General features: G+C 43.4%; 2 protein-coding genes across 3 annotated transcripts in view; one reads left to right on the forward strand and one right to left on the reverse strand.

Annotated features, from left to right (window-relative positions):
* LOC307032279 (uncharacterized protein) overlaps nt 1-13,297 on the reverse strand; it is a 44,958-nt gene that overhangs the window by 21,321 nt on the left and 10,340 nt on the right. The gene's annotated exons all lie outside the window — the stretch shown is intronic.
* Nucleotides 211-3,726, forward strand: LOC307031260 (uncharacterized protein). Of its 2 annotated transcripts, XM_079668212.1 has the most exons (5): nt 211-358; nt 728-1,116; nt 1,221-1,362; nt 1,468-1,540; nt 1,757-3,726. In XM_079668212.1, exons 2-5 carry the CDS (start codon nt 738-740, stop codon nt 2,654-2,656), a joined length of 1,494 nt encoding a protein of 497 aa, XP_079524338.1. In that variant the 5' UTR covers nt 211-358; nt 728-737; the 3' UTR covers nt 2,657-3,726. The 2 variants fall into 2 exon arrangements, with proteins under 2 accessions (XP_079524338.1, XP_079524337.1); XM_079668211.1 differs by lacking the exon at nt 211-358 and having other exon boundaries at nt 389-1,116.

The raw sequence follows: 13,297 nt of genomic DNA on the forward strand, positions 1-13,297 counted from the left end.
ACATGAACTAAATGCCGGGCTATCGGCCAACTGCTGGAAGCCCTGCCCGACCTCCTCCAGCTCTGGACCAGCAAGCAGCCTGATCACAGACTGCCTGAGAGCAGCGATGTCCTCCACTCCCTGGTGGACCAGTCTGTGGACCGTGGAGAGGGGTACCTGAAAGGCCCGGGACACCACACTGTATGACAAACCGTGTGCCAGCCAGTAGGGGAGAGCGGGGTAATGTGGGACACCGGGTAATGTGAGACACCCGCTGTAACTAGGCAAAGAAACAAATTTGCGGTCATGTGACCATAATGTTTTCAACCCCTTCCCACCCCCCACTTGTCATGAAGGAGAAGTTGGTGCTGGTTCTGTGGTAAGTATTTTTTTTCACAAAAATGTGTATGTTGCATGTAAAAGTAAATTTTCTTACTGCGAACGTAATCAACTGTAGTATCAAAGCAAATTGATTCAGGTTGAAAAACTTATATCATACATGTTGATGAACTTCCAACATATAAAACCATGTGATTGATGCTAGTTAAAGATTAGCCTGAATTGCCTAGAGATGTTGTTTTTTCTAAAATGGTGGCTGTGGGGTAAAGTGAGACAGATGCTGTGGGGTAAAGTGAGACAGTGTCTCACTTTACCCCGACATGAAGCACAAGTTAAGTTTAGTCTTATATATATTTTAGTCTAATATTACAATACATATGTTTTAATTTTAATGTCATAAACATTGTAGAAAAGTCATCATGCCAAGACGATACATCAGGACGACATCTTGGGGCCAAACACCCCTCACAGAGATGGAGAGTGCAGCTGCAGAGGTCATGCAAGGAAAGAAGTCCTTAAGACAAGCAGGAAAGGAACGAAATATCGACAAGACAACCCTCCAAAGATTCATTAAGAAAATAGAGAAAGGGAGAGTTAAATCAGTAGCCTGGGGTGCAGTAGCTGAGGCAAAAAGAATACTGACAGATGAGATGGAGGAGGAGCTTGCCCAACATTTAAAACAACTGGCTGACCAGTTCCATGGCCTTGCTCCAGTTAAGTGCCGTGAACTGGCATTTGAATATGCAGACAAAAACCATATCCCTGTCCCTGCCAATTGGATGGAGAAACAATGTGCAGGTAGGCTAGGGTGCGCAAGAGATCACATGATTCTGTAGGTCAACTTAGGCCAACTGATCTTGCCACAAAGCTTATCTTATAATAACGAATTGTCCACTCTTTAGGAGTAGAGTGGTTTGGCAGCTTTCTAGCCCGTCGCCATCTCTCTGTCCGAACTCCGGAGGCAACATCCCTGGGAAGGGCTACAGCCTTCAATAAGACTACAGTGGGGGAGTTCTTTACAAATCTGGCTGTAGTGATGGACAGGTGACAGAATTAATTCTTTAGTTGCAAATGTTTTATGGAGGCTTTACCTGTAAGATTTGGTTTTGATTCTGATAAGGTTCTTCCCTTGCCTCTCTTCTTTAACAGACACACATTTCCTCCACACATGATTTACAATGTGGATGAAACAGGCGTCTTTACAGTACAAAAGCCACGGCAGGTAAGCTACTAGAGAGCAGCAGACTGATACTGAGTGGCTTGTGATAATGACCAGCTAGCTATTGGCAGAATGCTGAAACTAATGCTATTAGTAATGTTGTGAGCCTGTGAACTAGAAAAAAATGAATGGACTGCAACAAAATAAAATGTACCTTTAGACCAATAGTAGCCTACTGATTGCACATGCCATTGATTCTAAACTTTCTACTTGATTCAGGTTGTGACAGAGAAAGGGAAAAAGCAAGTTGGTTCTATCACATCAGCTGAGAGAGGAGAACTGGTGACTGTGGTGTGTGCAGTGAATGCTGCTGGGAATGCCATACCTCCCATGTTTGTCTTCCCCAGAGTTAGGTTTAAGGACGACTTCATGATAGGAGCACCTCCAGGAGCCAAAGGTGCCTCCACCAGAACAGGATGGATGAACGAAGACACCTGGCCTGAGTTCCTCGATCACTTGATAAAGCACACTAAGTGCACTCCTGACCATCCCATGCTGCTAATCCTGGATAATCTGAGAGCTCACATCTCACTCAAGGCAGTGGAGAAAGCAAAGAGTAATGGTATTGTTCTGCTCACCCTCCCACCCCACACATCCCATCGCTTGCAGCCTCTCGACGTGACGGTGTATGGCCCGTTCAAGACCCTATACAGCCGAGCTCTTGATGGGTGGATGAGATCTAACCCTGGCAAAACAGTCTCCATCTATCAGATTGCAGGATTTGTGAACGAGGCCTTCTTGTCAGCAGTGACACACGCAATATCACCTCTGGCTTCAAGTCCACTGGGATCTTCCCATATAACAGAGATATTTTCCCTGAGGAGGCGTTTGCACCATCCATGGTGTCAGACCGGCCAAACCCTGAGCTGCGGCCTGCATCCACTGGTCCATCCACTTCAGATGATCCGGATGGTCCACGGCCTGCAGATTATCCACCCCCTGCAGATGAACCACCTGCTGCAGATGCTATTCCACTCGCTGATGCTATTCCATCCACTTTGCATGGTCCACATGGATGTGCCTCGCCAGCTGTCTCACGATCTGGATATGTGTCTCCTCAGGAAATCATACCACTTCCAAAATGTCCCCCCAGAGGACAAACAAAACGAAAGTGTGTGAAGACAGCCATCTTAACAGATACTCCAGAGAAGCAAATCATAGAACAGGCTTATGAAGAGAGACAAAAGAAACTGGCAGGGAAAAAGCAAAATAGCAAAGAAAAGGGAAAACCGAAAAAGAAGGCACCCAAGAAGAAAATCATAGATAGCAGCTCGGAGGAGAGTGATGACCCTGTCCCATTTGAGGATGATTTTGAGAGCTCTGAAGATGAGAGGAGTGACCCCGGAAACAAAGATCTGTCCGTGGGTGACTTCGTCCTCGTCAACTTTGCCACAAAACACCGAAGTATCCGTTATGTTGGCATGGTTGAGAAGGTTGAGGGGGACGAAATACTAACCCAATTCCTCAGAAAAACCCAGGGAAACAACAGAGAGTGGGAGAGACCCACGTTTGCTATGAAAGAAAAGGATGTGGCACATGTTCCTAAAGGTGATGTGGTGAAGAAGCTGCCTCAACCTAATAGGCCTGGAGGAACAACACGGAGAGAGCAACTCTTCACCTTTCCCTGTAACCTGCAGGGCTGGAATGTAGAGTAGGCCTTGTTTAAATATGCAGCTGATGTTCATATCATATCGTGTTCTAATCTAACTGGTTAAATGGTTAATTGAATGTTTATTAAAGCACTTTGAAATATATTATGTTGTATTTGACTTTGTTTGGAGTTACTTTGTTTAAAAAATGTGCTAAATTGACCAATCCCCATGATTATGTTGCGCATCCGACATTAGTTTTGGAATGTGTGGTTGTCAATCTATCTGTCAGGATTCTAACTGTTACAACATGTGTTGTTTTGGTAGTTTAAAAGTGGAAAAGGTAAGTGGTTCACTTTACCCCCTTGATTTCTCTAGTCTGTCTCAGTTCACCCCTTAGCTGGGGTAAAGTGAGACACAAGACCACTTTTTAAAAAACAATCATATTTTCACTGCCCTTTGTCCTGAAGACATTCTGATCATTTCCAGTGCTAGGAAACATCCTGAATTAATGGGAAATGTGTAAATTTTACTGATATATCATTTTAGCTCGCCTACAGGAGAGCAAATGTAAAAAATGTCTCACATTACCCCGCTCTCCCCTACACAGTTGTCAATACAGTCATGTGGTGTCCCCAGGCCTGTCTCCTCTCAGGCCCCAGGCACCGCATCAAGGCCTCCAGGGAGTCTCGGCTCATCCTGAAGTCCTTCAGCAGGCACCCATCTCCGAAGTACAGCTCCAGCACCGGGACACTGCTGTTCAAACTTTTGTATGAGTGTGGGTGTTGAACCTGCAGGAAGAATAAAATGTACAGGTCAATACCTGTATCCATTCAAACTAAACTGCACATACATATTCTGTCATAACAAATTAATCCATTGTTGTATTCCAATTTAAAAAACCAGCTATTTTTCAACTATTTAAAACAATTGTAATCGAACACTCAAATACCTCAAGATGAAGCAGGATGACTTGGCGCATTCTCGCTTTCCAGCGCTGGGATCGGCGTCTCTCCTGATTCCTGTTGTTGGTCAGAAGTTTTTGCCACTGCCGTAAGGCACATGCTACTGCAGGTTTCATGACTCAATTTGTTTCATGTGGTCACTGAATATGTTTTTCATTGTTGAGATTTAAATCACAGGTGTGCCTGGACCTTATATAGCCTGTCAGGTCCCTCATGATTCGTTAATTACTTGGATTAGAAATTCGTTGCAGGTGTTTTGTGAAAGAGGTGTGAGTTGATGATTTATCATGTCATTTAGCCTACTAGTTTAAAAAGGTTAACAGCCTATAGTATAGTGTATAGACAGTCATTGTTTTTTTTTGTGTGTTTGTATGTGTGCATGTGTGAATATATGAAACGTACATAAACCTCATGTAGCCTATGTCTCCCTTTATTTGTAGGGTACTTTTTATAATAATGTTTTAGTGCTGCCCAATACAGAAGAGATGCTAGTATGTGTCGAAAATACTCATACATTCGTGTCATACTTGTTGCAAATGGAATTCAAAGTAAATATGTGGGGGAACAATGTTCAGCTGATCTAACAGAGATTACAAAATACAGCGCTCTAACAAAACATTCACAGCTGATGCAGCTGTTGCCATGTCATAATTAACGGACGTCGCTTTAATATGACCGCGCAGAGGAGAGGAGTTCTCATTTCTCTGGGGAGAAGGAGGGGAGTTGGAGAAATGAGAAAGGGCCAGGGAGAACCAAACAGCAAAATAAACCCAAACATACAAAACTACAAACGTGACATAACATGATAATCGTGACAGGAACACCGGCGTTAGCTACGGTTAATGTTAGCCATACGTCAGTCACATCACAACATTCTAAAGTTAGCTATCATATATCAGGCTTTAACTAAAGTAGTATTGATAATATAGTAACGTTACTGCCATACTGTTGATACTGATCCATAACAGAAACGAATGCGCAAGTGTCAGCGTATCAGCAACCTGCACAGACTTGAAACTGTTGAAACTGTTTTTTGGGGGCAGACCCCCACAAAGAAGAAACATATATTTACACATGTAAGGTCATCTTCTTAAACAGTTTATTATTCTCATCGCTCATCCGTGAGCAGAGCATCAAGTTGGCATGCCTATAACAGCTGAATGTGGCGATCTTGATCAGCAAAACACCTCACAAACATATTAAGATTTAAAGCTATGTTGCGTTTTGATTCAATGCTGAGTAGGCCTACAGCCAAACTTGACAGGCTCTTCCTTGTCATGGTAGACCGCAAACAGTTGCTGCGCCAGAGTATTTGTGTTGGGTAATCTATGGTAGGGCTAACCCATACAGTGGTGGGGCCCAAGTCAGTATTTGCAATGTAATTACATACACGCTCCCCTTGACAGTGAAACGCCACGCGTGAGGTTTAGATTATTTCCCTGTCTCAATCCAAATTGAACTGTATGAAATAAAAAGGTACATTTGTCTTGTAGTTAATAAAAAGGGCGACCTGGAGCCAATCCAGCAATTTCCCCACAGGTGAAAGAGTTGAAAACCCAACTTCTGCAGGGGGGTCTGGGGGGATTCTTCCCCAGGAGATTTTTTGAAATACTAACATCAAATACACATTCTGGTGCTCTCTTGAGAAGAAAAATAAATAAATATATATTACTACACGACGTATTTAAAAAAATGAATGCCATTTTAGTTTTTTGTTACTTTGTTCTGAAAGCTGAACCTGCTGCTCCTCACAGAGAGAGGGAAGAGGCTGTGTGAATGACTTTACATTGTGGATAAGGGTGGATAGCCCCCATTGTTCTGTGTGTCAAACTGAAAGACAGCCCACACACCTATCAATCATCAAACCGTGGGGTCTTATAGTTGTACCGATGTATATTGAGATGTACTACAGCAAAAGTATTCTCCGTCGGGACTTCCTGCAACAACACCACGCCGTTATCGTGATTCTGATTGGCCAGAAGAAATTATCAAAGATGTTCTATTGAGAAGACGATCACTACGTGACAAAAGTGTTCAACACCGTTTCTAGTCTTCGGTATTTCCAGACAAGTGGCTACTGAAATCAATCTTACTAACTGCTGTCTGTGCAATTTACTCCGCGCGATTTGGCAGACTTTATTTTGCTTACTTTAACATCATTTTCACGGTGGGGCTAAGCCATTTATTGGTATGGCTGTAGCCTACCCCAGCCATACCCTGACCGCAAATACCTCATTCCTTCTGTCTACTTGTATCCGAAATGCTTCCCGTTTTGCGCTGTCCTCCCGTTCAAATGAAATCGCCGCCAATCATATTTCCAAGCTCGCGCCAGGGGGGGAGGGGTTACAAGGCTCGCGTCTTGCGCAGCATTTACTTGCACTCGGACATTAGAGATTTTCTCTCATAAATGTCCGATGAGCCACAACTTTTCTTTCAAAACAAAGCTGCCAAATGGGGTGGCAGCTGGGGTGGCAAGGCATTTTTCTGACGTGGCAGCTGCCACCCCGTGCCACCCCGTAGAACCGCCACTGAGATGCACTATCCTGAAGGTGGCAGAGACATCCAGAGACTTTCCAGGGGAAATCAGCGGTTCCGGGATCCAGTCTTAAAATCCGCCAAACTATTGGAAGGACCAATCGCATTAGATTGGAAAAGGACAAGGAAAAAAATGACTTGTACTTGTGATTCAGATGAAAACAAATAGTGGCTTTCTGAACCGACCCCTCAGCCAAGTATGCCTTTTTCATGAGGCAGAGAAACTTTTGCCATGTCTAAATAGTTTTCAACCTTTCACCTTGCTCCTTGTCCCCTGCATACAGTGACTATGTTTGCCCCCTGCACTCATGATCTGCATATCATTAGAATATACAGTGTTTTATTATAATTAGTTTTGAATAATTATTATAAATTGTTATATAATAATTAGGTGCCGGAATGTAAGAGCCAAAACGCTTGTTTTTGCCTTACTTTTTATTTGTATTATTATCTTGTATTTCTGTTTGCATTGCGTTTAATTCTTATTGTTTATCACTTCCGGCAATGGTCACGTGGGTGTGGTTTATTGGTATTTAGTCACCTGTTGGATGCCGGTTTGGAGGATATGATGTAGGAAGAGGGTGAATGGCGCTCTGAGGTCTGGAGTTGTATATTGTTTGTTTTCGTTTTATTAAACACCATGGACTACAAATGACTACGGACTCTTACATGGAACGCATCACAGCAAAGAGCACTTTTGTTTGCCTCTCAGCAGCTAACTCATAGGGAGTTATCGCCGCTTCACCATGATTACAAATGGTGAAATGCAATGTAAAATTACCGAAAAAATACCAGCTCACTAAACCACAACCGCTCAAACCAACTATAAACTACAACCGCGGATTGGGCAGAGAAGGAGTTGGAGAAAGTTGCTCCCCCATGTGACATAATATGACGCGTTAGACGTTTTAAAAAAAGCAGTTTTGAACCCTTTCATGCATAGAGGTCACTACAGTGGACAGCTATTCAAAAGGTGTTTTCTTGTATATGCATTGTTTTTTTTGCATAGTTGCACCATCAGCCACTACATAGGACCCTATTGCATCATCCCATACACTGCCCCTCAGTGGAAAGTCAGTGTAAGTGCATGATACATCTCTCTAAACCAGTGGTTCACAAACTTTTTCTGTCAAGCCCCCCCTTTGGAGAAAAAAAAAGTCGGGCCCCCCCAACACAAATAGTCAGGCTCAGTGGCGGCGCCAGAGATTTATTTTGGGGGTGCTGTGGGGTAGCTTCACGTTTCATAGAGGATGCTATGTACCGGTCGTTAAAGTGGAATTTTCTACTGCAACATTCCCCACGCATATACACAATGTACCCGCGACTTTTACAATGAAGGCTCTGTAATCAGCTCATGGCATATAGGTGTAAGCAGGGTTAAAGTGCTATTTTTATAGGTGGTGTGTGGACCTCACATAGGGGGGTCCGGGGGGCAAGCTCCCCCGGGAAGATTTTTAAATATTGAAGTTAAAAGCATCAATCTGGTGCACTTTGAGAGCAAAATGAAGAGATCTATGGATACATCTCTCAACACAGAACTGTAAACAGATTTACTATTTCTTTCTGGATATTTTACAAATCACTCCCCTTTTAAACTTTATTCATTTTTTAATGTCATATAGTATTTCATACCTGTTTTTAATTGATTCTCTTATTTTTTTATAACTATAATTATCATATAAACGTGTGCCTCGGAAATAATTGTTTACATTAATGGTGACCAAAACGTTTGAGACCCACTGAGATAACACTGAGAGAGTCCTTTAGCTCACTGAGCCTCTCAGTCTGACAGGAGAGGACTCTCCTCCACTTTGTTGTTGAAAAAACTCCTTATATCCGTTAGCGTAGCTCGCTAGTACCAGAAGCTAACATCAACGATCTCCGGTACCGGTACGCTCTCTCTCTCTCTCGCTCGCGCACGCACAGAAAATGGCTTGTTCCACACACACGGCCCGTCCACACTATAGCTTCAAAAAAAGCTTGGAGCTGGGCGTGTCTGAAGCCTGGGGATTTTATTCGAGCACCGCAACCAACAACCAATCACATGGATGTCCCGCCCCCGGCATACAAAGCAAAAAAAAACGGGCATTTTATGCGAGCAATATATATATATATATATATACTGTATATATATATATTTATAAAACGGACAAGTCAAATCAAGCAATCTGATTGGTTCTTAGCCGTGATATACTGAGCGTATACCACGGGTAGAATTGTAAGTTACTTTTCACAACAAGTCAGTATCCCTCCGCGTCTGAGAAAAACAGTATACCGTTCGACCCTCCGCTTCGCGTCGGGCCGAACCACGCCCCTTAGCTGTGATATAATGAGCATATACCACGGCCTGTCGTGAGCTATTGCTTAAATATAAACTCCCCAAACAGGCGAAAACCTACCAGTTTCACCGACTGTCTCTGCCACCTCCCTCCATGCCTGGTTCCTCCGGTTTGTATCCCAGTAAATAGTTGTGGCTGTAAAGAACCGGGTGATTTGCTACCGTAATTTCTCGTTTGGAATATGAGGAAATGAACAGCGGTCTGGCTCTCCCAGCTTGCACGCGGTTTGATTGGCTAGCGATTGAACTGTCAGATTTGCATAAACGGGATTTGATTGGCTGACGCTGGCTACTTTTGCGTCTCCGGCTTCAGAAGTTGAACATTGTTCAACTTTTGCAGCCTGAAACGCCAGGAAAGCTCTGCTCTGCTACCCACAATTCAGTTCGGCGAAAAGCGAGGCAACGTGACGTCACCCCATTCAAAGTGAATGGGCATACGCGTTGGAAACCGTTTTTGAAGCTGTCGAAGCTGTAGTTTGGACGGGCCGACACACAGAGCCGAGCTTTAATGAAACACAGAGACCCAGACGTAATAGTACTGTATCATATTATTTTTGAATCAATAATTTTTCAAAATATGATTTTTTTTTTTTTTTTAAATAACCATTTTTCCTCCTGGTCTCTCGTGCCCCCCCTGTTATGCCTCTGCCGCCAGATGGACCAAGTCACCTGCCGATATCCTGCCAATCCTTTTATGGAAAGCGTCCCCTGCAGGTATAAAAAATGTGGTGACATCAAGTAACAACTAAGGAATCATAGAGTTAATAAATTGTCGAAGTATTGATTTTCTGTTGGGAGGAAATTGTGATTAATCATCTGTCCACTACAGTGGACGTCATGCATCACTGGCTATATTTCAACTACAATTCATACTGTTACTGCTACTGTTGTTCTTGAAAATACTTCATTTGCAATATCTTTTTGGGCCGTAAATCAATATACTTATGTTATTATAATGTCATTTTAAGATTTTGTATATCTTTATATTTTGTAGTGCTCAAAGCAGACTGTGATAGAAAGGCCTACAAGATAGTGGAGGAAATACCATCTGACTCGAGTGAAGATGATGTTAGTGGCAGTGATGACGACATACTGCCAGAAAAAGGAGCTAATGAAACTGACAGTGCAGCTGAGGATGCTGAGGGAGTTGAGGTTGAGGAAGCTGAGGATGTGCCACCTACCAGAGCAAGCATCTGGAAAATAGGAGACAAACAGTTTGAGGGAGACTTGCCTCCTTTTCTAGGACAGTGGAAAGCAAATGTTCAGGGAACAGAACCAGTAGAGTTCTTTATGCATCTATTTCCCGAAGAGCTGATCAATGACATAGTGTTTAATACAAACTTGTATGCAGTCCAAAAAAGAAAAGAAAATCTGTCTGTGACCTCAGACGAAATGAAAACATTCCTAGGAATAAATATGGTCATGTCATACATCAGATACCCAAGATCAAGAATGTACTGGTCATCAGAAAAAGGGCTTCGTCTTGATTTGATAGCAGATGCCATGCCAGTAAACAGATTTGAGCAGTTTCTGAGTTACATTCACTTTGTTGATAATTACTCACAGGCCCCTGGAAATGCTGATAAGCTCTTCAGAATCAGACCAGTGTTAGAAGCACTCAAGGAAACATTCCGTACAGCAGTCGATCCTGAAGAATTTCAATCCATCGATGAGCAGATGATTCCCTTCAAGGGTCGTCTGTCTATCAAGCAGTACATCCCCAAAAAACCCAAGCCCTGGGGTGTAAAAGTGTGGGTGAGATCAGGATCCTCTGGATACATGTACAGGTTTGAAGTCTAGTAGGGTGCAGCTGTGCGTGGTCAGATCAGTCAATTGGGCTGCAGATACGCGTCTGTGATGACATACAGCAAAAAAATCACAAGGTGTTTTTTGACAACTTCTTTACTACCATTCCAGTCCTTCAGGTATTGAAAAGCCAGGGCATATGTGGCACTGGTACATGCCGAAGAAGCAGGCTACATGGAGCACAACTGATACTCAAGAGTGAATAGCAACTCAAGAAAGAAGGAAGAGGAGCTTGCTCTGTTGTCCCCAATGCTCAAAACCTGAGTATTACACGTTGGCTCGACAGTTCAGTGATCCACATGGCCTCTACCTGCACCGGCCAGTCCCCATCAGATGTGGACGGTGATGATGGAGCAAGAAAGAACAGAAGATGCTCAACATCCAAAGGCCATTTTCTGTGAAGCTCTACAATCAGCATATGGGAGGAGTGGATCTCATGGATCAATGTGTCACGATGTATCCCCACAGACGCAAAAACAAACGGTGGTACATCAAAGTGTTCTTCTACTTCTTGGATGTGACCACTGTGAATGCCTGGCACCTATACAAAATGTCTGGTCTGGAACAACAGGGTGTCCGCGGGGTCTTAAAAAGTATTAAAAGTTGATAAATCGATTTAGCGAAAATTAAGGCTATTAAAAAGTATTAAACGGCATTTTCCAAGGTATTAAGAAGGTCCACAGCAACGAAAACATGAAACACCCTTTAATTTACTGAAACGAGACGTCGGGAAACCCCCCAAGGCGGAGCCATACATAGCGCGCCGTAAAATGCTGCTTATTATTTTAAGTTTCGTTGCTTTGCTCCGCTCTGTGTGTGGGGGGGGGGAACTCAACGACTACGGTAACGGGTCCCAAGGTGGGTAGACCGGCATACGCAACGCACTGGGGGTCCAACGGCTCCGTGTGTAAGCCCTATATGATCATTTTCTGATAACGAGGAAATAGCCCGCTTCCCTCTCCCCACGTCTCCTGCTGCTGCTGGGCTGTCAGAAGAGGGGGAGGAAAAGAGAGGCAGTCACCGTTTATTAAATATTATTATATTATTATTCAGAGAACAGAGTCGTTATCAATTTGTTTTAAAGCTCAATAAATAACAAAGAAGACCTCTGACTGGCACTTTTCTAATTTTGTACAGAAGATTTAAACTTTAACGGACATGTTGACCGGCGGAATTTTTTTTTTAAAAAACTCTGCCGCACGGTCCCCTCGTTCCTTGGAAGAGGCGGAGAGGTGGGTGTTTTTCATCTGCTGGTGGACTACCTGAGAGATACATCAGGAAAACACGCCGTCCACCGCGGAGAATAAACAGAAGGGCAACCATGGCAACCATTCTCCGGGGTCTTCTTCGCTGCTTTTGGTGTATTTCGGGTGGCAGCAGTGCCACTAACAGGCCTGACATATGTACTACATCGTTTCCAGCATTTCCAGCGGTCTAGTGTGAACGGACACGTTAATGAATCGAATGCGTGTGAACGGAAGCCTTTTTTGCGCTTGCGTATGCGTTTTACCGTATGCGTCCTCGTGGGGCCGGGGTCTAAGCCAAACTATATCCGGTCACAGACCTCTGCTATTTTAAAGTAAAGTCAACACATATAGACCCTGTAACAGGGACAGTTATGTCTCATTTGTATATAATATATTATGTAAATATGTCTATATAATTACACAAAATCTGTGTTTATTCTTTTTTCATCTTGTGTTAATACCTGACGCAGTAGGACTCACATCAGTATGTGGAACTATAATTTTAGCGTGTACCCCTACGTTCCTTATGTATGTGACACTGTTCCCCTTTTTTTCGCGGGGTTCATGCATCGTTCTCCCCTTTTGATACTGATCTCTGTGGGAGAGGTAGGCGGCTCTTCAGCCAGAAGCAATTTCCGTGTTTTAGTGTCGACTTTATGCACTTTAAGTTACTTTTTATTACTTATTTTTGTTGTAGTGTCTCACGGGTGTTCACAATGTATTTCTGTGTTGTTTAATTTGTATAGGGGCACGTTAAAGAGAGTACTGACTGGAGAAATGTTTTCTTTCTGTCGCTGTTTCGTCAGGTATGTTGTGTTACTTTTTACGTTATGCCCTTTTGATAATGATCTCTGTGGGAGAGGGGCACGTTAAAGAGAGTACTGACTGGAGAAATGTTTTCTTTCTGTCGCTGTTTCGTCAGGTATGTTGTGTTACTTTTTACGTTATGCCCTTTTGATAATGATCTCTGTGGGAGAGGGGCACGTTAAAGAGAGTACTGACTGGAGAAATGTTTTCTTTCTGTCGCTGTTTCGTCAGGAGTGAAAATAAATGTACATCCTGAATGAAGCTACAAGTCTGGGTCGTCGTCTTTCTACACAACACAACGCAGAGTCAGACACAGCCGGTTACACTTGGTGCCGTGACGACCCGTTGTATCCGCGACCAGCGCCGTCTGGTCCCCGGGGTAAAGCTGCTGCCCACCGGCGGGAAGAAGGAAAGACTGGAGTGTGTGTTTTTTTTTCCTCTTTTTTTTTTTTTCCCCCTCTCTTGCTGCGACG

This window comes from Notothenia rossii, assembly GCF_949606895.1.
Source record: "Notothenia rossii genome assembly, chromosome: 3".
Lineage (NCBI taxonomy): Eukaryota > Metazoa > Chordata > Actinopteri > Perciformes > Nototheniidae > Notothenia > Notothenia rossii.